Source organism: Ochotona curzoniae, unplaced genomic scaffold (genome assembly GCF_017591425.1).
Source record: "Ochotona curzoniae isolate NIBS_2020 unplaced genomic scaffold, NIBS_Ocur_1.0 scaffold_4763, whole genome shotgun sequence".
NCBI classification, from domain to species: Eukaryota; Metazoa; Chordata; class Mammalia; order Lagomorpha; family Ochotonidae; genus Ochotona; species Ochotona curzoniae.
The window spans coordinates 9,226,278-9,254,181 of record NW_024467123.1 but is presented as its reverse complement, the minus strand read 5'-3'; the positions used below and the strand labels follow the sequence as shown (position 1 = coordinate 9,254,181).

Here is a 27,904-nt window from a genome sequence, read left to right as displayed (position 1 = left end):
GGTCAGTGATACTGCACCAGGAAGTCAGTCTCAAATACCAGGGTTGCTGTTTTACAAGTCATTTATTTTAAGTAGAGTGAAACTGAGCCATTTAACTAAGAAGCTGTTATCAAGACGTGGTCAAAGGGAACAAACTAGAGCTCACTGCTTTCTGCCTGAGGAACAAGGAAGGCAAGGAGTCTTGTCAGATCAGATGTAGAGATGTAGGCCGAGAACTGGCCACCGGGTTTTTCACTAGAACTGTAAAAACACACAGACGCCAACTCGAGGTTAAATGCAGGTGGTTTATTGTAAACAGGGTAACCCTAGCACTCCACACTGGCTGTGCCACATGCTTTCTCCATCACACCAGCTGGCCAGAAAGAGGGTTTTTTAAAATTTAAAGCAAAACAAACAAATTTAAAAAAAGGTCCCAGGCAACCAGGAACTCATGTGTTGCACACATCTTGTTTGCTGAGCCTCGAGTTGAGCAGCAGTGTCTGGGGTGGCGTGTTATTGCTCAGCGATGCAGCTTGGACTCATTTGAGAGACTCCGTTAGGAGATGCCTGAGAGATGCCGCGGCAGCTCGAGATCAGCTTGGAAACTGAGAAATGCCCGAGCAACTCAACAGCCATTGCAGGTTTGTGGAAGACTAGACCAAGTGTTTTTCTAACCTGCTTCATGTGCCTTTCTTTGAAATTTCAGTCATTAGGAAAAAAAAAAAAAAAAAAGAGTTAGAAGTTCCTCTACAGCACATAATTTTCCACAGAAAAAGTGGATTTTTCTTTACCCTTCAGGACTAATTTTTGTGCCACCTGGTATGTCTCTGCAGTTTGATGAAGAGCTGCATAGTGTATAAATGCATAAAAGCAGAAGGAAGTGATGAAGTTACACTCCCTCTGATGGACACAGACGGGCTTCGTCCAAGGCGGCCCTTGAAGGTTAAGGGTAGAAAGACAGTTACAGCACCACACGGATCTGACCGCAGGAGTGGAGCCCTGCTTTTCAAAGCAGGCCCGTAGTGTGACCGTATCATTCTTGCCCCAAATTGAGACTGTTTGGAAAACGGTAGTTATAAAAACTGAAGATGTGAAAAGACAGGACTCCGCAAAAAGAACCGGCAAACAAGCCACGTGAAAATGCCACTGCCTGAGTTAGTGGATGACAGGGTCATTTACTGTTACTCGTGCCCCCATGAGGAAATATATTCACAATTTCTCCTGAAGCAATTTTAATATAATAGTAGATATTTTCAAAATAATGAAGTTAATAATTTCACCTAAAATAGCATCTATGAAAAAAATATTTTTTTAAAAAGTCCACTCTAGTTACCATCTGATTGTATGTTGATACTTATATATTAAAAAAAAAAACAACACTTAAGGCAAGATTGGACTGGTAGCAATGAGGGACTTCGGAGTCTTAAAGAGACTTGCTATTTAACAATGTAAGATTAACTCTTCATTATCTCCAAAAAGGTGGCTTTATAGTTGTTGCCTTTTAAATTCATCATCGTGGATGAAAATATTCTGGTTCACATACTGACTGAGGTTACAGTAGCTGATGTTGGAGAAGCACGTCACACACTCAGCAGGATCTCGATTCGACCCTATCTGTACTCATTAAATAAATACAACATGTTGATCAGAAAAAGTCAAACTGATGAAACACTGCAAACCAACTATGGGCAACACGAACATGGATACGATTCAGTCAGAAGGAAAGAAACCACAGGAATCCTGAGAAATTCAGTTTGGGACAGAACTGATGTTAAGTACATCTGTACTTCTAGCACTGTAAATGAGCCAGGGCGCTCCAGTGTTTTTCCAGCAGCTTTACTAGTTGGAATAAAAAACATGTTCAAACCTTATAAAAAGATTAAAACCATGCCTTATATAACCAGCAATTTTACTAACAAAAGAAAATTATGTTACTCTGTTCATTTTATGTCAAATGTAAAGTTCTCCATTAACACCAAACTATCACAGGTAGAAAGTAAATTTGGGCTAAGTTGTTTAAAAAGGTATTGCCTTTTTAAATGTCTTGAACTCTTGTTAACTTAAGCAGGCTTTAAGAAAAAAAAAAAAAAACCTAAATTTAATTTTCTTTGGACAATTGACTATTTTACAGAATAGGGAAGAAAGGTTCTATAGGAATATCATTTGTCATTTTAAGCACTGTTATATAAGGGAAATTTCTTAGATGTAAAAAGAAAAAATTTAAAATATTTAAGAGGCATGTGTTTAAAAAATATTCTACATCTATAAGATTCTGTAATTTATTTTGGATTTTTAATATTTCTACATAATGACATTTGACAATTCCTTTTTATCTGTCTTTCTACAAGTGAATCAGAAACTCCTCAAGGAACCCAGACGGCTCCCCTAGGCCCCGGAAGACTCAGGAACGCCTCCACGTGCATCTTCCCAGCTGCGGGAAGTCTTCAGAGCTTGGCAGCCATGAAGTTAATATGTGGCTTCACCAGGGGGAACAGGGGCAAACCGCGCTTGAACTCAGTCATGTTCTGAATCACTTCAGGCTGAAAAAGCGAAAAAAAAAAAAGATACACACACCAAATAAATTTAGCCTACAAATCAGGTTGAGGACAGGACATCAACTTTTTTTGCGGAGAGGTACGCACTGGTTTCTACCTTCTACGTGGTGGCCTGCTGGTCCTGGGTCACCAGGGCCAACAGGGTCATTGACTGTCCCGTGCCAACCTACGACAAGTGCCCCAGTTGGGACTCTGCCCCACAGGGAAGATTTCTGCCTTTCCTGTGCACACACAAAAGTTGGCTCCACAAAGGCTCAGCACCAAGGCTTCCGCAGGGTTACAGAGAGGGCCTGGTCTCAACTGCCAATGTGCTCATCCTGCAAGTGCATGCCAGCCTTTGTAAATGATTACAACACATGGGCAATATTCAATATTTAGAAAAGATGTGGCCAGAGAGGATTCACTGCGCAGTAACACGCGTGTTCCTACAAGAGGCAGAGGCAGGGTGAAGAGCACTTGGAGGAGACCCCAAGAGAAGCTGGAATATCTGGTGACCTGAGACTTCTGTCTTTATGTGCTCTAAGGAGGAAGTCCTGATAATACAATCTAGCGTCATAGTTACGGTTCTTACTTGTGGCAAGGCTGGTGCTTGTGACAAATTTATATCATTTAGACATGGGAACTCTCCAACAACAGGGCCTATAAGAAAACAAAGGGTTTAATGATTTGCACTTCCATTAGCACACGAGAGCAACTTTCACAAGAAACCTGAAGCAGATTCAGTCCATGACCAGACTCGCTTCTTGGGTCCCTCAGATGTGCCCAAGGCCCCTCCTCTCTGCAGGGTCCAGTAAAGGCCCTTCACGCTAGGAAGGCCATGGAGTCATGGCTGCGGCAGCCTGCGTGCCCAGGTCTGATCTGACTGGATGCTGAGGCTCTGGTCACCCAGAGTTAGGCAGTCAAGCAATCCGGAAGGCCAGCGCAGTTAACATCAGGCCAACGGCTGTCAGCAAGTGACAGGAAGGCTGGGACAGACAGCTGGCTTGCCCCCACTCCAGCCTCACGCAGTGGTGCCAGAAAGCCTCTCTGGGGGTGCCCCACCTGCTACCACAGGGTGTCCCCACGAAGCCGTAGTTCTGTCCTTCATGGCTTCATTTTCCCCTTCCCTCTAACTGCTGCTTTGGCACAGCAGACTGTCTCCTGCTCCTTTTGTCTACTCTTTCACTAACTGATGCCACTTCAGCATGTGGCAAAGGGACAACCATCAGGTGGTTCAACATGAACCTAAAGAAATACGCTTCTCAAAGAAATCAGCATTCAATACTTACAAGAATCCATTTCCCTGGCAAGAACGTGGACGGATACCTTGTGTCTCCTTGGAGCGTCAAGTGCCAACATTTCCTGGACAGAAAGAAGAATGTGGTCTCCCTTTTGCTCCACCAAAGAACTTAAACTGATTACAAAGAATCAGCTTTTACTCAGTTACATATCAAAAAGTTGTTTCTTAGGGCTGGGAATTTCAGGTGGGTTTACATTCCAGGTTCCAATTCTGTCTTATATATAATACATATATTAAAAGGTGATCTGGGGCCCAGCGTGGTAGCCTAGTGGCTAAAGTCCTCGCCTTGTATATGGGTACTCGTTTGAGTTCTGGCTGCTCCACTTTCCATCCAGCTCCCTGTTTGCGGCCTGGGAAAGCAGTCGAGGATTCCCCAAAGCCTTAGTACCCTGCACCTGCGTGGGAGACCCAGAAGAGTCTCCAGGTTACTGGCTTTGGATCAGCTCAGCTCCAGCTATTGCAGCCATTTGGGGAGTGAATCAATGAGCAGAAGATCTTCCTTTCTGTCTCTCCTCTCTGTGTATCTGACTTTCCAAAAAAACAACAAAAAAAATTTAAAACAAAAACAAAGGCTACACGTGGAGAAGAGCAGGAGCAGATGAGATTCTTGTCTTCCTCTGTATCAGGCAAAGGGAATCATGAGGTTAAAAACAAAGAAACAAAAAACTTGTCGAGCTGTCTATTTCCACAACCAAAATGACTGAAATCTCACTGCTGAAAAAGCCACATTCAGAACACCGGCTTTTACTATTGAACCTATAGCCTGACACTCTCCTTTCTTAACTGGCTGTCCTAACACTTCTATGCAGACACAGAGAAACACTCCCTTGTACTTTTGAAGAAGCAGCTTGTGGACAGTGATTTTCCTCCAGGAAACCATGAGTGCCCGTTTTCACGTAGGATATTCGCAGTAAGCTGCTGGCTCCTGGTTCTGCTCTGGCCTAGCCCTGGCCACTGCAGTTATTTGGGGATTAAGCCTGCAGACGGAATATTTGTCTCTCCTTCTCTATTTCTTTAGCTATGCCTCTAAAATAAATAAAATACATTTATTTTAAAAAGAAGATATTTAGTATTTTAAATAAATACAGCTTTATTGCAAAAGCCAAAAGTTTTGAATTTCTTCACTTATTTTTTGTTATGTATTTATTCAGCACGTGAGAGAGAAACCTTCCAACTGCAGGTTTGCTCCCTGCACACCTCCAACGGCCAGGGTTGGATCAGGCCAGAGGTGCCTGGAATCCCATCCAGGATCCTCATGTGGCTGCCGGGCACCCAGGGATTTGAACCATGATTTGTTGTCCCACAAGATGCATTAGCAGAAAGCTGGATGGGAAATGGAAGAATTGGGACTGGAATTGAGCTATGGTCATGCCAAGAGAGACAGCTTAATCTGAAATGCCACAACATCTATCCCCTCTTAACATGGTACTGGGAAGCACCCTTATTTATTTATCTATTTACATTTGAAAGGTAGACATTCACATGTGACACACACTCTCTCTCTTTCTCTCTCTCACTGGTTCACCCCCAAATTCCCACAATAGCTGGAATTGGGCCAGGTTAAGACTGGAAGTTGAGAACTCTGGGTCTCCCCTGTAGGGAGAAGGGATCAACCACTTGGGCCATGATATGCTGCTCCCCTGGGCACACATTTGCAGCAGCTGGGATCAGCAGCTAAATCAGGACTTTAACTCAGGCACTGGCACACACAATACAGGAGCTAGGAATTTAATCTAGGCCTCTCACACGGGTGGTAAGAGGCCATCACTTGAGCCATCACCACTGTTCCCTGCATTAACAAGAAGCTGGAGTTGGGAATTAAACCCAGGAAATGGAATGTGGAGTGCTAGCCACGAAGCAAATGTCTATCCAATTTCCAGATACACTTTCTCAATGGGCACAAACACAACACTCCCAAGACCTCTGAGCACAGTTCAAGGTGAGTAATAATTTGTTTGAAAAAGCAGCCTCAGGGGCACCTAAATGAGTGAAGGCAGCTTAGACTTGTCAGATTTTGGAAAACAATGTCACTCAGAGTTCTTCTGTTTTCTTTGCTCTTCTTCCCCATTAAATAGCAAAGTAATCCTCATTGAGGGGGCAGGCTGGGAACAGAGAAGAAACAGAGAGGAAGCCCAAAAAGGAGGATTTGGAACCAGCACCACAGGCCTTGGTAGAGAGAGGAAAGCAAACATGGGGGTTCAACAGGAATTGTCTGCATTTGTTTTTCTAACAGTAATAAGTGTCTCTGTCAAAAATATGTAAGTCTACAAAACTCCTGCATCAGTGCAGCCTCGATGGGTTTAAAGTAATAATACACACAACACAGCCCATGCAACAGTTCCTTATGAGCCAAAAGCTAAATAAACGAATGCAACTTACCTTATAAAATTTGATGATATCATCCTTGGTAAGTGTCTTTAAATACGCAACTTCTATATTATCTTAAAGAAATCAAACAGTAACTTATTAACATTTGCCTTAAAATAGTCACTCATTCATTTTAATTTACTTGGGAAGAGAGGAAGACACAGAGAGAAAATGGCCATCTGCTGGTTGGCTCCCCAAATGCTGGCAGTGGCTGTGGTGGAGCCAGGTCAAAGGGAGTAGTTAGGAACTCAATCCAGGTACCGGAGCCAGGGATCCCATTACTTGAGCTAGCACCTGCTGCTTACCAGCATTCATATTAGAAGAAACCTGGGTCTCTGCTTATGGCCTGAGAAGGCAGTGGTAGACGACCCAAGGCCTTGCGACCCTGCACCCTGTGGGAGACCTAGAAGAAGCTCCTGCCGCCTGGCTGTGGATCAACTCAGTCCAAGTCACTGTGGCTATTTAGGGAGTGAACCAGCAGATGGAAAAGTTTTTCCTCTTTCTCTCTGTAAATCTGCCTCTCAAAAATAAATAAATCATAAAAAAAGGAAGCTGGAATTGGGAGTAAGGCCATAACTTTAAGCCAGGCACTGTAATATGAGATATGGATCTCCTAAGCGGCACATTAATTGCTAGGCCAAACACTTGCCCCTCATATTTCCACATTAAGTAGTCCAGAACACCATAATAAATGACAATATAATTTAATCAAACACTCTTAAGTGATCATATGCTCAATACTGGTAGGAAGGAATAGTTTCCAAATTAAAATAAGAGATGTGATGCATGGAATAAGCCTTTGCTGGGGATCCAGGCCAGCCTGGACTCATCACCTGACTGTCACAAGGTGGGCTAGTCATTCCAACTTTTCTGAGCCATAGCTTCCTCCTCTGGAAACTTGCGATAATAATGACTTCATGGAGGAATGGTGAGAATTTAGAAAATCTATGAGGGTACTTCTAAACATTAGTGGATGAATGACACATAGCTAAACGCTTTTAAATTGTAGGCAAATAAGGAAGCCAGCATCTAGAAAAATTACAGGTAAGGAATCTGTGGCTCTCCAAAAGGTGACTTAGTCAAGGCCTTCAGCAGCTGGCATCAGGGTGAGAACCTAGCCCAGGTCCCTTGATATCTAGGGTGTCTTTGGGCACTCCTCTGTTAGCCTCTGAGAGGAAACTTAGCTGATGGACTGCAAAATATAGGAAAAATAGTTTTTCCAAATCTGAAGGCAGTGACACTCTTCGGAGATCCCTACAGGCAACTACGTGAACTTAGAGCAAAACCTGCTTCATGAGAGTTTAATCTGCAAACTTTTCTTTTGGTGTCTCTGTGTGTAGGGTCTCAGGTACAGTGACGGAACAAAAAGCAAAAAGCGAAGTTAAATTTGTTCCCACATTAACACACTAATATGAGAAAAGCAGATCTGACTCAAGTTTCTTACAGGAAATTGTTATGTTAAACAACAGCTTAGAGGTGCCAGTTCATTCCCACATCAATACTTGAATATCACCTACAAAATGGCAGCCACTCCAGAATGGCTTCAATGCTCTCAAATGTGACACTTAAATGCTAACAATGCTAAGTCCTAAGTTTACCTCTATCAAAATTGTATTGTTGGGAAATTATTTCTCCCCAGTATTTAGCACACTCTGCGGACAGTTTCTTTGGTTTGTCTAGTCGACGAATTGCTAATGCTTGAATGTGTTTCTGGAAAGCCTCCTCCGTCATGTCCTCTATGGATTTTTCCATGGTCATTAGAAAAGCTTCCACTCTGCTTTCCAAGTAGTGAGGAGGCTTCTCGGACTGCATGATGAACCGCAGGCCCTGGATGCCGTTGGCTCGACGCGGGCCACTGAAGACGATATACCCTGAAACACACACACACCAGACACTCAGGACTCTGGCATGAAAGACCTGGGTCACTTTGTATTCAAATTATCCTGTGAGACCAAAGAAAATCTTCTTTATGGTTCAACCAATTCATTTCTGAAGAAATATGAACAATGAAGATGGTCTGAGTTCCCAGAGACCAAACAGGAGAGTTTCTTGAGGAAGCCAAAAAGTTGGAGATGGCTTTCTCTTCTTCAGGACAAAACTTATTCATGATTCAAACTCATAATCTCCATAACCCCTCACTCCCTTAGTCAATCCCCTTCTGTCTGTGCTAGTTGTTCCCATTCCTAGGAAAGATGGTACTCGTTCTCATCTCTCAACCACCATCCTAGCTCTGTGTTCCTTTAGCATTTAAGTCCCTTACACATAAAACTGGCTCTACTACCATAATGTGTTACAAAATCCACATCTGGACCAACTCAAGTCAGATTGAATTCTCTAGGAACTGGGCTAATACAAGGCCATTTCTACTGTCATGTTCTGATACCATTTACTTCCTCCCCGCCTTTTTTATTTGTGCCTGAGATGGTTGTATTTATCAGGAAGATAGGCCTGTTTGTAAGGTCTCACAGAAGAGATTTGTCAGAGAGGTGACAGCCAGATTTCTGCTAAGGACAGATTGGACAAGGACCCTCATTTATCTTAGCTGTCTATTTATTTACTTAAAGACCCCTATTAAGCTATTGTAATTTAGTGCCTATTACATTTCTCTTTGTTTTCACATTATTACTCTAGTACTGCCCCCTTTCAACACCCTTCCTAAACCAATCTCTTCTCTTACTTGCTCTGCATGGATCCACTCCCACTGACAGCTGTGGTGCCTCTGGGGCCTTCTTATTTCTGAGGAAGCCACCATCGTCAGCTATAGAAGCTATAGAATCTATATGTGAGCACTCTTACGATACAGTGCCCACATGGTACTATATGAAACCCTTTACAGATCTGCCACCCTGATTTGACTGTGAGCTCTCTAATGGAAAAGACTCCCCCTTAACCTACTCACTTTTAATGTCTAGCACCTAGCAAGTGCTAGGTCCTTAGACTCAAATCCTTTCTCACTGGTTCTTCTCTATCATTAAAGAGGCATCTTCTCACTTCCTTCCTTATTGATCACAAACCTGCCAGCATTTCTGAGCAGCAGCTAAAGCAGTGCAGTTACTTACTGGGTGTGTTCTGTGTGTCCCAGAAAAGAGGCATTAGTTGCCCTCAGGGAACTCCTGGTCTGGTGAATTGAAGTGCCTCCAATTTCCCACTTTGCTACCCCTGAAACTTCACCTTGGAATCCCCTTCTAAATGTTCTCTTTATTGATATGCATGCAAACTTCACTCTGCATTGCATCATAAGAACTGATTTAATATCTGAAAGATACTGGTAGTTTATCTTTTAGAAGTAGATTTCTTGTAAGCAAGGTTTCCACAAGCCTTTCTGAATAGAGGATGCCTGGTACACAGTACCTGGCTATCCCACACATGGAAAATGTTTTCTGAGGACAAATGTTGTTCGTCAAAGTTTCCCGTCTTCTGCGCCTCCCCCTCCGTTCTCACCCAGCTGCTCCTTGGTACGCAGGGTGTTGAAGCAAGGCTCAGAGATGATCTGACAGAAGAGCTCTAGAAACATGTTCTCTGAGGTGCTCTGCATGTCTGTTTGGTAGTATATCTCGATGCCACAGTTATTGTGAACTTCATTCCTCTGCTGATAAACAAACCATCCTCCTGGAAAGTTTCAAAAACAGCAACAGGTTAAAAAAAATAGCAAGCTGGGCCCAGAGTAGTGACCTAGCGGCTAAAGTCCTCGCCTTGCATGCGCTGGGATCACATACGGGCACCGGTTCTAATCCCGGCAGCCTCACTTCCCATTCAGCTCCCTGCCTGTGGCCTGGGAAAGTAGTTCAGGATGGCCCAAAGCCTTGGGACCCTGCACCCATGTGGGAAACCTGGAAGAGGATCTGGGCTCCCGGCTTCAGATCGGTGCAGCACCGGCCGTTGTGGTCACTTGGGGAGTGAATCATTGGATGGAAGATATTTCTCTCTGCCTCTCCTCCTCTCTGTGTATATCTGACTTTGCAATAAAAATAAATAAATCTTAAAAAAAAATAGCTAGCTAATACTCCATCTACAGTGCCAGACTCCCATAAGGTTGTGGGTTGTATCCTGGTTGCTCTACGTCCCATCCAGCTCCCTGCCTATGGCCTGGGAAAGTTAACCGAGGATGACTCATGACCTTGGGTTCCTGCACCCACGTGAGTGATACAGAAGAAGCTCCTGGCTCCCAGCTGCAGACAGTCCATGTGGGCAGTGAACCAGCAGAGGGAAGACCTCCCTCTGCCTTTCTGTCCTCTCTATGTAAATCTGCCTCTCAGACAAAAACAAGCAAATCTTAAAAAACAACAATCAGAAACCCCCTCATTTAGGGTTCAGGAAAGTAAGCACTATACCTGCTAATTCTCACAAATGATCATGGAAGCATCATTAGTGAAAGGAGACAGAGAAGCTTACAGTTATATTTCCTGTATTTCACTTTTTCAACCAGGTCCAAGTGTGATAGTCAAACTCTCTAACTGTAAACAAGCCGCATGAAGCACTTACTAGAAGAGGGAGAGGAGTGTAGGCAGTAAGCACTAATGCTCACCCCTCATCGTCTTATATTTCTCCACATGCCCCTTCCTTCATGATATGCAGAACCTTCCCTTTTCAACTGTAAATGTTGGGGCTGGTGTTACAACACAATCGGTTACACTGCTGCCTGTGATGCTGGCAGTGGAGTCGATGGCCTATTCCATAGGCCTGGAGGAGGAGGTGAGTGAACACACAGTCCAATAAGGAAGAAAAGGGAAGAGGGAACACAGCTGTAGAATGAAACAGCAGGGAGGCAAAGCAAAAGTGACACACATGTGAAGAGCCAACAATCAAGTATGGGCAAAAAAAAAAAATCACCACTCTTATTTTTGGTTTAACATATTTCCCATTATAAAATGTTCAAATACTAAAAACATTTTTTGATGAATTGTTAAATTTCATTTATTTGAAAAGCAAGGTTACGAGAGAGGGGAGAAGAGACGGGGCAGGAGGAGAGAGAGTGAGATATTTTCCATTTGCTGGATCACTTCACAATGACCTCATTAGCCGGGGCTGGGCCACACTAAAGCCAGGAGCCTAGAATTCTATGTGGGCCTCCCAAGTGGGCAGCAGGAACCCAATCCTTGGGTCATCTTCCGCTGCTTTTCCAGGCGCTCAAGAGGAGATGGATTGGAAGTGGAATAGTTGAGACTCAAACCAGCACTCACGAGGCAGCACAAGTGCTAGACAGCTTATAGCATAATGCCAGTGCATTTAATGGGTTTTTATTTCAAGAGAAACTGCTTGCTGTTAATGTTAAAGCAACCCAAGATTTCAAACCCCAATAAAAAAAATTTATTTAAATAAATTCTTTAATTCCCCACATCCACATAATGAATATACAGCTGCCATACCTGCGGTTTTCCTAACATCATTCTGGCCAAAGACTCTTCTAAGCATCCAATGACATGCCGCAATTTTAATTTCCCATTACATGGATTTTATTGTGTGCTTCACAGGCAATGGTTCTGATTTTTGTGCTTATTTTACTTTCCAATTCCCCTCCCTTCAAGTACCAGTACATTTCATTATTATTTCCAGTTTCACCTTTTTGGATCTCCTACCAGAGAATTACCTTCCTCTAACCATATTTCTGTAAGTAATAGATAGTCCCAATGGCTCTTTGCCATAAAACTATGCATTATTATCCAAATGAATTCATCCTGTAACCACCCACAGTAATATGTCAAAGTATTGCATCCCCAAAGTCACAATACTTCAACTTACTGTCAGGGAGTTGAACTTCTCTATAGCGAACCAGCTGACTTGGAAGGAGAGGTTTGGTATGAGCATGTTCAATAAGCGTGTCTTCAACCATTTGCATAATACTTAATGCAGCCTGGGAAAAAAGATATTCACAGCACATAACAAAAAGCCAAATGTATCATTTGTAAAAAAGAGTATGCAGCATAGTCAACTACAATATGAAAACATATTTGCAAAGTCAACTAGTTAATCTTAAGAACATATGATCCTTTTAAAATAGATAAAAATGAAATCTGTCAGTCAAAGTGATAGTTGTGAAGAGAAATAGAGCGCCAGCCAGCCATCACCGCCGATATCCATGCTGGACAGAAGGCAGTGCCAGAGCCAGAGAGGTGCAGTTGGTGGGAAGCTGACTCCAAGTTAATGACCCTGATGCAAAGCAAGGAGGTCAACACAGGCTTTATAGGGAAAGACACAAACCAGTAAGAATCCTGTTTTAGCAGCCCCTGAATATGGACATGTTGTTTTGGAGACAACACAACACAGTGGTGGTGCATGGGCGCTCTTGAGATAGAATGGCTATGGAAATCTGTACTGTTTTCCATGAGTTAAGCCCTTGGCGGGTACAATTTAATCTATACAACCTACTGATGTAGGTGCTCTTAATCTTACAGATAAGGAAACAGAGCACAGAGTTAAGACATTTTCAGAAGATTACATATCCATTATGTGTCACAGCCAATGTTTGAATCCAGGCTGATTCCAGATTATGTTGTCCCGGACAAAAAAGGGATTATTATTCCTGTTTCCTCCTACGAGTGTGAGAGGCAGGCTGCAGCCATGAAAGCAGGTCCTTGCTGAGCTAACATCACAGGGCCCTTTGCCTGAGCTCTCTCGCACCTTCCTCCACAGTGTGGAACACAGCTAGCTGTGTGAACCCTGAAGTGCTCATTACCATTGCACTCTGCTAGGATACACTGGGTAACTCTGGAGACAAACTAGAGAGAGAAGAACCTTTTGCACTGATCCTCAGTCACCTGCTTTGTTATGTTTCCATGGAGAAGGGCCTCAATGTGCAGTCGTGACAGGAGCTGAGGGATGAAGGCCTTAAGACGGGGAAGGGTGACATCTGTAAAGGCGTGAGAAACAGTGAAAAACCAACAAAAACTGCAAAAATATTACAGAACATTCTTAAATATCTTCTGCTTCTCCCTCTCTGTAACTCAGCCTTTCAAATATTTTGTTTCTAGAATATATACTTATTTATGCAAGAGTGAAAAGGAACAAGTGCATTGGTTCACTTCCCAAACGCCCACAGTGGGTTGGGCTGGGCCAGGAAGAAGCCCATAGCCAGGAACTCAATCTACATCTCCCATGTGGATTTCAAGAACCCAATAGTTGAGCCATCACTGCTGTCTCACACAGGATCTACATTAGCAGTAAGCTGTGGTCAGGATGTGGAACCACTGAACTCAAGTACTCCAACATGCGGCATGGGCATCTTAACCACCAGACCAAGCGAACGTTTTAAATATTACCAGGCTGCAGTGCAGGACCAGGCACCTGGCAGAGTGAGTAAACGCTGTTGGACTACATTGAACTCTGAGGTTCCTGCTGTTGTGGTACCAAAATAGCTGAATGACTTAAGAGCTACTGGGGGAGCCAGCATCTCACACTGAGACGTCTGTAAATTGAGCTATGTTGAAAAAAAAATTATGCTATGCTGGTATTTTAAGTTATTGCAAACATATATTTATCACAACAGGATTACTATTTATTAGAGAACTTCAGCCAAAACAGTACTGACCTGCCCTTTTAAGACAAATTTTAGACTTTATTTGCCTGTGAGATGTCACAGCTTACTCTGCTTAAAATCCATATGCCACCTGACCTAGATTCTAACATAGGGAGCGGGGAAACAAAAACATAAATCTTTTTGATCTTTAAAATAGATAGAGTTCTTAAAAACATATTTTAAATAAATTCTGTGCTGTTTTTCCTAAAAAAGGTAAAAATTCTTGCTAGTAATTGCACAGGAATCATAATCATTTTGCAAAGAAAACATACTAACTGCTGAGAAAAAAGACTCTTCTAGTTAATGAATTTAAAATCTAGCTTTCTACCTAATGCTTGAAGTAATAAAATAATGAATTGAATACTTTGTCCTTGGATTTGTCACTGAAGACATTAATAGCACAGTGTTACACAATAAATAATTACATCATAAAAGATTATTAAATTTTTAATGAAATTCTTTCTTTAAAATTGCATTTTAATTCTTATTACTGAACATGGAGGAAGGAAGATTAATGGATGAGGTAACATTGGGAAATAAAAAATAATAATAAAGGGTGATGTTAGTCTACATTTAGTCTCATTATATTCAATGGTAGTTCATTAGATGTATACTGCAGGCATTACTCGTGTACAGGTACTAACTAAGAGATACAAGGAAGCCATAGTCACTGTTCAAAGAATTTAAAACTCCTAAGCAAAACTAGTGAAAACTAGACTTGGGGTTTTAGGAAAAAAAAACAACACAATCCAAGGATGACTCCCTAAGTATTTTCCAAACTTTAACTGAACTGAAGATGGAGCAGGAGAAAATGCCTAAAAAAAATCTCCTTTCTGAAAACTTCAATACTAATAAGGTGGGTTAAGGCACTTGGTCTTTTATAAAAATCTATGAATTTGTGTATATCCTGGTTGAAAATAGCAAATGTAGGAAAACTGCCTGAATACAAAAGCCACTTCCAAGGCTATTGTTATTTTTATGACAAACATTTGGCTTTCCTAGGACTATACGTTACTCAAAAGTACCAACACCCGATGAACAACACATTAGGCTTTAAATAGAAATGATTCTTACCATCCAGGGCCTCTTTTAACTCATCTTTAGTCCAAGCCACTTCAGTCATCAACAAACGGAGGTAGTACATGGCATGCTGGTGAGGCTGTTCAGCCCGGAAATTGTTAAGAGATCGCATATACTAGTGAAGGGAGACACACAGGCTTGTTAATGCTGGCACCATCTTTTCAAGATCATTTTAACAGATCAGCTGCAATCAAATTTTATTTTGTATATAAACTATGTGTTTATATACAAAATATACAAAAGAATCTTTCTTTGTCCTCCTAATATTGTATACTCAGAAGAGGCTTATTTCCCTCTGATCTTGAAACCAAAGGGAATGTTTTTCTTTGTCCAGGCTGCTTCCTCACCCCCTTACATTTTTATTAATTTATCTGAGAGGCAGAAACAGACACAGAGTCACAGAGTGCCTGTGTGCTGGTTCCTTTCCCAAGTGCCCACACTGGCTGGGACTGGGATGCCGAAGTTCAGAAGCCAGGAAAAAACAACAGAGGTTTCCCATGTGGGTAGAAGACACCAAGTACTGGAGCCATCGTTTGTGGCTCCCCAGGGCCTACACTGGCAGGAAGCTGGGATCAGAAGGCAGGGTCAAGAACTGAACCCAGGCACTCCAATATGAGACACCGGTGTCTTAACCAGAGTCAACTCCTAGAACAAACGCCAACTGCCAGGCTACTTCTTTATCCTCCTCAGACATAACATGTACTCTAAGTGTCTTCACCATGGGGCATCTCTTATCTCTCCAGTTTTCAGAGTCTCAGTCTTTCAACATCCTGTGATTTTACACATATGGCCATCTCAAGTCTCCATAAGCAACATGTACATATATCTTGCATCACCATCTGAAAACAATGGTAGTTTATATTATACGATGAAGGTCAAAGCTTAACTGTCAAAACTATCCATCCATACTTCCATTACTGGGCCAGATGCAGGAAGAACTGAAGTGGAAGACACACCGAACCTAAATAGTGTGATGGAATGTAATGTGGTTTTTACAGGAGGGCAGACCTTAGTCTGCTGAAACGTGTGCTCTTCTCAAATAAGACTGAGACAAAACCTTCAAGAAATCCCTGATAGCCCCTAGGTGCTTCTTTTTTAAATGTCAGAGGTGTTGTAGCTAATATTGTGGTGGAGAGGGCTAAGCTGTCATGTGGGATCCTGGTATCTTATATGGCAAATGGTCTGAGTTTCGGCTGCTCCACTTCTGATCCAGCTACTTGCTAATGGCCCTGGAAAAGCAGCAGAGGATGGCCACCCTGTGCCCATGAGGGACACCTGGAAGAAGCTCCTGGCTTCTGGCTTCGGCCTAGCTCAGTTCCAGCCATGAGGCCTTTGGGGAGTAAAGCAAAATTAATCTTTTCGTCCCTGTATCTGACAATCTTTCTTCTAAATTAAAAAATATATATATATATGTATGTATATATATATATATGTATGTATTAATGTATATATATATATGTATATATATATATATATAAAAATATATATATATATGTATGTATATATATATATATATATATTAATATTAAGGAAAGAAAAGGAAAGAAGAAATGCAAGAGATGCAATTGCACTAGGCCCACGGCTCACGGAAAGGCGGGCTGGATGTCCATTAGCGTCTGCTACTTTTCTCTCTGGGTGGGCTATAGGATTTAGCAGATGAAATGAGACAAATGCAACAGAATTACATTTGCTTCCTTTGTTCCTCTCCCCTTTTCCAAATATTTCTTATGTCGTTTTTTTTTATGAACAGAAGTAAATGTAAAACAAGTCAGAAAACTTACTGCCTCTTTGATAATTTCAAATCTCTTTTCATCGATCTCAAAGGTAGCCATTTTCTCAGTAATCTTCTTTAGCAAAATCGGCTGCTTGTCATTATAACCCTTCACTGAGAGCTAAAGAAAAGGATCAGGGTATAAAGGTTAAAAAAAAAAAAGAAAGAAAGAAAAGCAAATGAAACAACTTTTAAGTAAACATCTTAAATTTACTTTTTAAATATTTAGAAAATTCCAAAGATGAGTATGTTAAAAATAAAAACAACTTAACTTCTCATACAGTTCGACACTCAAGGAAAAGTTAACCTTTTTACATTAAATAACAACCAAAAACATAATTTACTATTCCTAAACAAAATAAATAGTAGGTAAATTCACCTGCTCCTAAACTACGGCAGCAAAATCCATGTTCTCATTATTAGATTTAATTATAAAGTATGTTCAAGTTTTGCCTCTAAAAGGAATGTTTAGTGAACACTAGGATTAAAGTTTGAATAGATATTGTAAGAAGGTAAAAATCACAGGGGACCATTATCTGGCAAACTACTGAACAGCCCTAATCATATATTTTTAAATATGTAAAAAATTATCCTTGGAGAAATCAGGTGTCCCTGATTTTATATTGCATAGCAATTTGCCAGTTTCTTATTCAGTGTTGTCCAGTAAGCATCCACGATTCTAACTACTTGCTAATGGGATCGACTCCAAAAGCCAAAGGCAATGCAAGTGTGTAGGGAGGATGCATATACTTAACGTATACATCATTAGGATTTTGCCTTAGGACAGTTTGCGTGAACATTTAACACTCCGATAGGCAGTCCTTTGGAATGCCTACTGCTGAACTTCCATGGTGGCACCCCCAGCAACAGGTGATACAATGCTTCTAGAACAGCCAAGAGTCTCTACCCTGTGAAGAGTGACAGGCAAGAATCTGAGTGTGAGGGAAGGTCACTCGCCGTGAAAGCGCTTCGTGTTGCACAGGAGCTTGACTGACAACTAGCAGAAAGCCCATCGTATCACAAATAAAAATTATACGTTTTAATGGTTAACATGCTGCTGAAGTAACAGAAAAAGAAAAAACCCCAAACTGAAAAACAAACAAACTATAAGACAATTACTCTTTTATTTGAAGTTAGTTTTGACCATGGAGCCCAAAATTTAATGGAGGCTGAGAATGATTGGATGATATACATATTATTATTCATTAAACCAAAGCTACCAGAAAACATATTTATATGAAGGGGAAAAAAAAATCACAAAATATGTAACATTTTTAAACTCTAAAACCTTTCATGTAAGAAAAAAAAATACCCAGAAATGGTCTTAGTTTATGTTAAAACATACAATATCCTTTCAAGAAAAGTGAAGATGAATGTGTGCCACAGGAGGGATGTTAATTAGGAATTGAGAGATACTCGGACGTGGGCATGTTTGAGAAACACTTGTTGAAGTCTTCAACAACGCTTCCTTGAAAATACATCAAGTATGCTACGAAGGAAACTATATTATAATGTCAAGTGCTTCTACACATTGTCTGCAGAAATGTAAGTAAAACTGCAGCACCACAAAAATAAATTCATTTGCAGATGATAATGTACACTCAAACATATGGAAAAAAATGGCATGCTTTCAGGATTAATTTATTAAACATTTCAAGCAAAAGAACATGCAAAATAAATATAGCACACATGCATGTTCACAAGACGCACTGGACTACAAAATAATTAGTGGAACTAAGTTTAGTCTTCAGTTATAAAAAGGTACAAGAAAAAAAAAAAAAAGAAGACCATGGATTTTCTTGTTTAAAAAAATGCAGGAGTTAATAGTTTTCCCAAGCTCAGCATATTGCTTAAATTGCGTGGTCCCTTTTCTTTTGTTTTCATTTTACTTACAAGTATTGCATTCATTCCTGATGCAATGCCATAGCTCAAACCTGAGACGCGTGCTGCATATGTATACTCTTTTAAATCATCCTTCAATAACCTGATAAACAGGTATGTCATGTTGCAATGGAGAGGATCAGCATAAATGTAGCGACTAACGAAAAGAAAAACAAAAGAAATGCTTTGATACCTCAAGCAGTGGCATGGTAATGAAAAAACATGACCGAAGAGTATGGATATGCAGCCTCATGGTCTGGGTTTCTAGGGAAACAGAACTGGCCAACCTTACATCTCACAAAGTGAGGTAACGTTATTCTCTTTCACCAAAAACCAAGACTTCACACATAGAAATGAGTGGGATCTAAACCTAGATTGGGATCCAATATTGTGTGAGGAAAAAAAAAGATATATATATATATGACAACCTGATGAAGGATGCTTGAAAAAAAAAAGGCAAATTTGCATAATATGAATGATACGCAACTGACACTTAGAATGAGGGGGCTAACTTAAAAATTGCAAGGTGAGAAAATAGGATTAGCATGAACAGCTTCAAGAAAGAAATTAAAACTCATACCCTCAAATCAAAAATGCTTCCATCAAATCAATATAAAAATGTTGATGAGTGGAAGGCTCTAAGTCGTGGGTACTTACATACATCCCATAGATGGTATTTTGGAGGTCATAGCTCAAGCCTGCTAGTTCTGCTGCATATGCATACTCGTTGAGCGAGTCTTTGAGGAGCTCAAGGTACAAATAAGCCATGTTACAGTGCAAGGGGTCCACATAAGCAAATGGGCTGGAAGAAAATGTTGACAGTAAAATAGCTGATTTATTACTTCCCAATGTGATATGGCCTTTCGAGAGGGATCAATAAATTGAATACTGATTAAAATGATTTCTTGAAGATCTGGATGAGTTTTTAAGTCTGCTTCTTCTCATAAGGAAAGGAAAAAGAGATATTTGAAAAAAACTATCTTGAAATATGCTCTGTCTATGCTACAAGGGAATAGTTTATTCCAAAGGGTGTAACAGAACTGACAAATAGAAGTGGAGGGCAGCCAAGGGGTGTGAAGAAGGCACGGCAGAGGCTGATGGAATATTTGCATAGCCTCTTTCCCCAGTCAAGTCATACCCGTGGGGGGCAGGACGATGAGACAAAAAACTGAGACTCTGGAAGTGCTAGCTTATGTCTGGAGTTTTGCCAAGAACAATAAGGCCACTGGTAAAATCTATCATACAACTACAGCCAGCATCACAAAATAAGGTTAAAAAAAGGAAATTGGCCCTGGCATGGCTAAAGTGGCTAAAGTTTTCGCCTTGCATGCACTGGGATCCCATATGGACACCGGTTCATGTCCTGGCTGTTCCACCTTGCTTCCAGCTCCCTGCTTATTACCTGGAAAAGCAGTCAAGGACAGTCCAAAGCTTTGGGACCCTGCACTTGTGTGGGAGGCCTGAAGAAGCTCCAGGCTCCTGGCTTCAGATTGGCTCAGCTCCAGCTGTTGTGGTCACTTGGGGAGTGAACAATCAGATGGAAGATCTTTCTCTCTGTCTCTCCTTCTCTATGTAAATCTGACTGATATAAATAAATAAATCTTAAAATTCTTTTTAAAAAGGAAATTGAGAGTAACAAAACACGTAATAATTATAGAATGTAGGGGCTAAATACAATCACAGAGATCATGTTAAGCTTCATTTCCCAGATCAGAATATAATTGTTCTTGGGTTACCTGGGTTGACAGCAGCAGAGCTGGTACTAAACGCAAGTCAACGGATCCCAAATTTCTAACTGTGTAACATTGACTACCTTCAAAAAAAGCAAGTAAAGGGTTCATTCATTCAGCCTCTGCACTATATCCTCACTAACAGTGCCTGCCTCTTCTATAGATGCTGGGAACAAAGGAGGAGCAAATCAGGCAAAGCCACTGACCTCACAGAGCTTGTAGTCTAGTTGGAGGAAACAGATAAAACATTTAAATCTGGAGCATCACATGGCAATACTGGAGAAAATAAATAGAGTAGTATGGAGCAAGATGAAGCTGACTGAGGGAAATAAAGGAGAAAGGGCAGCATCAGGGAAGGCAAACTGCTGGTTTCCATAAGAAGTCGCTCCATTCTAACAACATGACATTTGGACTCAAAGCTGAGTGCAGCAAGGGAGGAATTCCTGAATTAAATGGAAGAAAAACTTCGACATCTATCTAAACATTCTCCAGTTAGAAAAATCTAAGTAAACACTTCGTTCATTTACTTTTAAAAGTATTACACATATGAGAGAGTAAACAGCATCTCAGAAACTTAAGGTATGATTCTGACATCTCTTCCCACCCACCAACCCAGAGCTCAGTTACATGGACAGTCGTATGTCTCTATATCTTTCTTAGGTGGAAGTAAAGCCAGAAAAACCAAACCCAGGAGCTCAAAATGGTGTGGCTGAACCACACAATGCAACTCTTAAGAAGTGTCCTCAAGTGCTGCATTTGAGTAGCTGTGTCAGTGAACTGGAGGGGATTCTAAACTAATTTTTGAAAAAGAACACGAATCAGTTGAAGGATTTAAATTTCCATTCAATTGTTAATTTTAAAAATATACTCTTTCATAATCAGATATTGGATGCTTAAATACAAATCTCGGGTCTTAAAAAAAAATGACTAATTAGAGCTGTACTAAATACAGCAGTTAAGAAGTTGCCTGGGGCCCGGCACGATGGCGCAGTGGTTAAGGTCCTCGCCTTGCATGCCCGTGATCCCATATGGGCGCCGGTTCTAATCCCAGCAGCCCCTCTTCCCTTCCAGCTCCCTGCTTGTGGCCTGGGAAAGCAGTCGACGACGGCCTAAGGCTTTGTGACCCTGCACCCAAGTGGGAGACCTGGAAAAGGCTCCTGGCCTGGCTCTCAGCTTCTGATCAGCTCGCTTTAGCCCTTGCAATAATTTGGGGAGTGAACCAGCAGATGGAAAACTCTTCTCTCTGTAGATATCCCTTTCTCATAAAAATAAATCTGAAAAAAAAGAAGAAGAGGAAGAAGAAGTTGCCTGGGACAAATGTATCCCACACTACAGTGTAGGAGTTCAATTCCTGACTCCACTTCAGGGTCTGGATTCTTCCTAACGCGCACCCTGAGAAGCAGCAGGTGGTTGGATTTCTGCCATTTATGTGAAAGACTCAGACTGAGTTCCAGGTATTTGGCATTGGTCTGGCCTAATCCCAACTGTGCAGGCATTTGTGAAATAAACCAGTGGGTGGAAGATCTCTGTCAGCTGACTATTCATTGCCTTTCAAATAAGTAATAGTTTTGTTTTAAATAACTAAATATATGTAATACAGTTTCTGAAGACAAAAGTATACACAGACATACAGAAAAATTTTTGTTAAAATGTACAAGAAACTGAACAGCGGTTACCTGGAAGAAAACCAGACCACAAAAATGGTATTTGAAGAATGCAGTCTTTAATTCTAGGTACTGTACTAGGCAGTTCAGAGAAGATGCAAATATGAGGTGGCCTCCCAAAATATATTCAGGGGTGGAGGGGTTGGGAAGGTGAGCATTTGGCCTGGTGGTTAAGATGGTGATTAAGATGTCCACATCTCATATAAAAAATGCCAGACTTGCTACATGGTACTGCTCCTGCTCCTGACTCCAGTCTCCTGCTGTACAGACCTGGGAGGCACCAGAGATGCCCAAGCAACTTCTGTCCAACATGTGAAAGACCCAAATGAGTTCCCAGGTCTCAGCTGTGGCCTCAGTGGGATTGTGTCGCAGCATTTGGGAAGTGAGCTAGCAGATGGGAGCTCTGTGTCACTGCTTCTCTCTCTCAAATAAATATTTTTTAAAAAGATATTCTGAAGATCTTCATACTCTTAGGATGCAAATGGAAAAGAGACTGCTTGGAATGTCATCTCATGTATAAGGAACTGGCGCAATGTATAGTAGGCCAAGTTTCTCCATGCAGTGCTGGTATTCCATTTGGTGCTGGTTCAAGTCCTAGCTGTTCCACCTCAGATCCAGATCCCTGCTTATTTCATGCGAAATCAGTGGAGGATGGCCCAAATCCTTGGGACACTGCTTCCATGTGGAAGACCTGGAAGAAGCTTCTGCCTCCTGGCTTCGGATCAACTGAGCTCTAGCTATTGCAGATATTTGGAGAGTAAACTAGTGGATGGAAGATCTCTCCCTGTTTCCCCTCTGTTTTTAACTCTGCCTTTCAAATAAATAAACAAATCTTCTAAAAATACATAACTCAGCACAATTAAAAAAAATCTGTGAATCTATGATACTAAATATAGTACTACATCCCTACAACCTGAACATATATATGGGTAAGATATTAAATTTTAATTTAGATATGCTTTTTCCTTTTCCAAAAATCTGAAACACATCCAGCTTTAATTTTTTGTCAAGGCAAAAAATAAAAAGTGATGGAAACCTGATCATCATACTGAATATTACTACAAGAGGACAAGTCCATTTCACTAACAGAGACCACTACGCTTTAGAAATATAAAATTACAAACTCGCAAAGTAAAATTTGAATCGGGTGATAATCAGGCAAGTGAAAGGAGACAGACATGTACTGAAGGTATTAAGAAATAATTGCAGGGCCTGACACAGTAGTCTAGCGACTAAAGTCCTCGCCTTGCTTGCATCAAGATCCCTTATTTATGCCTCTTTGTATCCCGGCTGCTCCACTTTCCTTCCAGCTCCCACCCAGCTTGTGGCCTGGGAAAGCAGTTGAGGATGGCCCAAAGCCTTGGGACCCTGTACCCATGTGGCTCCTGGCTTCAGAATGGCTCAGCCACTTAGGCCACTTGAGGAGTGAACCAGCAGATGGAAGAATTCTCCGCAAATCTGACTTTCCAATAAAAATAAATAAATCGTACAAAAAAGAAAAGAAAAAGAAATGATTACAGGTGTTTGTGTGGCATAATAGGTTAAGCCACACAACAATGGTTAAGCCTACAACAATGGGGCTGGAATCACAGTTGCTCTGCTTCCAATCCAGCTCTCTGCTAATGTACCTGGGAAAGCACTAGGCTCTCGGTATTAGGCTCTCAGCTTTCAGCCTGGTCTAGCCACAGCTATTGTGGCCATTGGAGAGTGAACCAGTAGATGCAAGATCTGTCTCCCCTTTTCTCCGTCATTTTGCCTTTCAAATAAACAAATAAATCTTGAAAAAAAAAACCTCATTGCAATTATAATATTATTCATAAACCTTACTAAATATCTTTCCTCTTTTTACTAAGTAATTTTAAAGTATCTAAATAGAAATTAGAAAAAGCATCAGAAAATTAAAAGACTGGAGAGGACTCACATCATTTGGTCACTTTCTATGTAAGTTCCAGGAGTACAAAGCTAAAATGATGGAAAACCTTATTTTCTCAATGAATCCTATGTATAAATGTACAGCCTCCCCAGATTCCAAATTCTTGAAAGTTAGGCAGGCCTAACCACAGCTGATAACAATCGCTTCTGTCAAAAGAACGTGTGTTCATCACAAAAAGAAAAGAGAATCAAGAACTTCATCTAGACCACATGGCTTGAATTTAAAAAAAAATTATAGACATGTATGAGCAAGACAGACAAACACCTAGAGTAACTGTTGATTTTTATGAAAAACTTAATAGTTGAGTTCACATTACATACCTGAAAAATTCAAAGTTGAGACAAGCCTTTGGCAAGAAAAACTTGTCATCTTGTTTGAACCAGAGCTTGCTCATAGCTGTATCCTGTGACGGAGAAACAAACAAGAAAATTAGGGCACATTAAGCAAAAATGTCCGGTCAGATCACTCTTCAAGAGAAGGCACACTTAGGCATCATCTTAGAATTCTGCTCTGGAGGCTGCTGTCCCAAGGCCCTGAAACATGTTCGCAGTCAGCAGGTAAGAAGCTAGACAGGAAGTCTACTGACTACTGTGGGAGAAAACGGTCTTCAGTGTTCTCTGGATTTGGGAGATGGGGACGTAGTGGAGGAAGAGATGAGAGAAGCCAATAGCAATGGTTCCATTTTCACCTTTCCGGACATGGTGGGGGCAGACAGATGGTGGTGTTGCAGTGAGCGTCCAAGGTGGCCCACAATGAGCCCTGCCTGTGGGGCTTCATAGGAGTCGTTCCCTGATTGGACCAGAGTTGGTCTGCTTGAATAACAGAACATGACAAAGATGATGGTTTGACGCCTACAGGATTAGACTGTGAAAGACACTGGGCTCACGGCCAGCCCAGAGGCAGAGCTGGCTAATTCTCTTTCTGTGGGATCAGCAAACCATTTGGGTCCCCATTGTTCCACCTCTAATCCAGCTAATGTGCCTGAGAAAACAGTGGAAGATGGCCCAAGTCCTTGGGCCCCTGTACCCAAGTGGGAGTCCCAGAAGAAGCTCTTTGCTAAACTTTGAGATGACAGAACTGAACTTTCAGAACTACCCACTCTAGCTAAACTTTCAGATGACAGTTGCTCAAAGATAAATTTCATGTTCTTAAATACCTTGTCCCACTGAGTATATCTGAACTTTAGATAATTCATGAATGGTATATATTCATAGTCATTAGTTTACGGGTTTGGAAACAGAATATACTGTAACCGTTTAATATATTTCTCTACACAATTTACCCAAGGGGTGAAAAATGACGTTCTGAGGGGCTGGTACTTGAGTACAGCAAGCATCATATACCAGAGTGCCAGTCAGAGTCCTAAATACTCTGTTTCTTGTTCAGCTTTCTATAGATCTTTTCCTGCACCTGGGAAAGCAGCAGAAGATGGCCAATGCTTGGTACTTGCCACCTAAGAGGAAGACCAGGATGCAGTTCTTGGTTCCTGACTTCAGCAAGGCCCAAAAGTGGCTCCTGTGAGCCTTTGGAGAGTGAATGAAAAATAGAAGACCTCTTTTTATCTCTCTACTCTTGAGAATCTCATAGCCTAAGGAAAGGAAAGGGAAAGGGAAAAAGGAAAAAGGAAAAAGGGAAGGGAAGGGAAGGAAAGGGAATGGAAGAAAGGAAAAAGTTCTGAAAAAGAGTAAAAAGTTGGGCCCGGCGCGGTGGCGCAAGTGGTTAAAGGTCCTCGCCTTGCACGCCCGGGATCCCATATGGGCGCTGGTTCTAATCTCGGCAGCCCCGCTTCCCTTCCAGCTCCCTGCCTGTGGCCCAGGAAGGCAGTCGAGGACGGCCCAAAGCTTTGGGAACCTGCACCCGCGTGGGAGACCCGGAAGAGGCTCCTGGCTTCGGATCGGCATAGTATCGGCCCGTTGCGCTCACTTCGGGAGTGAATCATCGGACGGAAGATCTTCCTCTCTGTCTCTCCTCTCTGTATATCCGCCTTTCCAATGAAAAAAATAATAAAGATAAATCTTTAAAAAAAAAAGAGTAAAAAGTTCACTTCTGAGTCATCCTTTCACTTTATTATCTTCATATAGCCTCCGTGTCATAAGGAAAATTGCTTTTACACACAGAAAAAAACACAAAAGTTTCTCCTAGACACACTTTCTTCTAGGCTGCAGATACTATTTCTTAGAATCTCTAAGTTTCTTTTTTTATCTTATTTATTTATTTTTTCTTATCTCTAACTTTCAACAGGCAGCATTAACCTATGCTCTTACTGGATCTTCAGTGGATATGAAAAAAAAAAGCTATTATCTTTTCATAGAAATGTGGTTGTAACCCAGTTTTCTTCCCTTGTGAAGTTAATTTTCTGAACTCTATGCTGCTTAGCAAACTTCTTTGCTTTCATATTTTAACCTTTAAAATTTCTAACTTCAATTTTTCTGACTTAACAAAAAAAATTTTTTTTGAAGATTTATTTATTAGTATTGGAAAGACAGATATACAGAGAGAAGGAAAGACAGAGAGGAAGATCTTCTGTCTGATGATTCACTACCCAAGAGCCACAATGACTGAAGCTGAGCTGATCTAAAGCCAGGAGCCTGGGGTTTCTTTCAGGTTGCTCACGCACGTGCAGGGTCCCAAGGCTTTGGGCTGTCCTCGAGTGCTTTTCCAAGCCACAAGTAGACAACTAAATGAGATGCAGGGCTGCCGGGAGTAGAACCAGCACCCACATGGGTTCCCAGTGCATGCAAGGCAAGGACTTTAGCCACAAGGTCACTGCACTGGGACCGACTTCAAAATTTTTATTTATTTTCATCTTATTTGAAAGGCAGAGAAACAGACAATTCCATCTATTAATTCACTCTCGTCTATAAGTGCTCATAAATAGCTGGGGCTTGGCCATGCTGAAGCTAGAAACTTTCACTCCTGGTCTCCCGTGTAGGTAGCATGGAACCAAACGTTTGAGCCATCATTTGTTGGTGCCCAGGTATACATTAGCATGAATCTAGAATCTGAAGCACAGCCGGAATGCAAGCCCAGACATAGCAATACAGGATGTAGATATTTCAAGCATCATTTTAAGGTGCTGCCTGACAGGTCCAAATATCTGGACCTTCCTACTATTTCTTGTAGCTATTCTTCCTGCTGTGTTTCTGTCATTCTTAGCATGTGAACTTCCAAGTCAATAAAACACCAAATACAAGAAGTCATCTCTCAAGCTTGCCATGAAATAATAACCTCTTACCTTTATAAGAGCAGGATATGGGGTTGCCTCTTTTTCTAAAGGTAAAATCTCAAAATTTGTAGGAATAAATTCATTCTTTGTTGGCAGCTTGAATTTTCCATTTAGGTCAGCATTTTGCCATTTCTAGATGAAAAAATATGCAAAAGCAATGCATCTGATTCAGGAGTTTACAACACCCAAATACTAAAAGAATAAATGTTATACAACATTCCTTTCCATCCATTATCTATTAGACATCACTACCGGTTTTGAATTAAAACTGAGTCCTTCTGTACTAAAGTAGATTTTGCATTCATCTATCTTTCCTCTGCACATCTCCAAAATGACCAGGTAAAGAACAATTTGAGACTAGAACATGCAGAATTTTCCTAACCCATAGGAAGATCATGTGTGTTCTAGCTCTTTAAAAGAAGGCAGAATAATCTGTGCACGGACACAGTCCTGCAACTGATAGACAACAAATCATTTATATAAACTGTACCCTCAGCTCTGTTAAGTTAATTCAATGCATGGTCTGAAGTCCAGACTAAAGGTGCCTCTTTTCTTAAAATTTATTATTTTAATTTTTAAAAAATTTTATTTATTTATTTTATGATACAATTCCATAGATTCTGGGATTTCCTTTATCCTCTCTCAAAATTCCCTCTCCCCAATTGACTTCCCTTATATTATTACAGTAAGTATAGTTCTTCATAAGCAGTCGTTAAGTCCATCATTCTGCTACTTAAGTGCATCCTGCCATTGCTGAGACAATGGCAGAGTCCAGCATCCTACTGTGAAGATACATTCAACAGTTTCACTGAGAGTCCATCTTTGATTTGGAAGTGAAGATGCATAACGAATGTACCTTCACATCTGGATATGAGTCTCTATTACACAGTTACTATCTATTCCCTGAAATTAAAAGCCACAAAAGA

At 41.2% G+C, this 27,904-nt stretch overlaps 1 protein-coding gene across 3 annotated transcripts in view; it reads right to left on the bottom strand.

Annotated features, from left to right (window-relative positions):
* Window positions 1–270: 270 nt before the first annotated feature.
* The window catches only part of IDE (insulin degrading enzyme), a 108,380-nt gene continuing 80,746 nt past the window's right edge, over window positions 271–27,904 (bottom strand). For 2 of the 3 annotated variants that reach the window (XM_040970318.1, XM_040970320.1), the window contains exons 13-25: window positions 26,988–27,110; window positions 24,073–24,155; window positions 19,083–19,227; window positions 16,555–16,665; window positions 14,768–14,888; window positions 12,936–13,027; window positions 11,920–12,031; window positions 9,622–9,789; window positions 7,779–8,051; window positions 6,193–6,254; window positions 3,803–3,875; window positions 3,106–3,173; window positions 271–2,519 (exon numbers count right to left, since the gene is read on the bottom strand). In XM_040970318.1, coding sequence (XP_040826252.1) covers window positions 2,424–2,519; window positions 3,106–3,173; window positions 3,803–3,875; window positions 6,193–6,254; window positions 7,779–8,051; window positions 9,622–9,789; window positions 11,920–12,031; window positions 12,936–13,027; window positions 14,768–14,888; window positions 16,555–16,665; window positions 19,083–19,227; window positions 24,073–24,155; window positions 26,988–27,110 — 1,527 coding nt within the window. In that variant the 3' untranslated portion in view covers window positions 271–2,423. Of the gene's footprint in view, window positions 2,520–3,105; window positions 3,174–3,802; window positions 3,876–6,192; window positions 6,255–7,778; window positions 8,052–9,621; window positions 9,790–11,919; window positions 12,032–12,935; window positions 13,028–14,767; window positions 14,889–16,554; window positions 16,666–18,437; window positions 18,583–19,082; window positions 19,228–24,072; window positions 24,156–26,987; window positions 27,111–27,904 lie in introns of all 3 variants that reach the window. The other variant, XM_040970319.1, reaches the window with a different exon arrangement.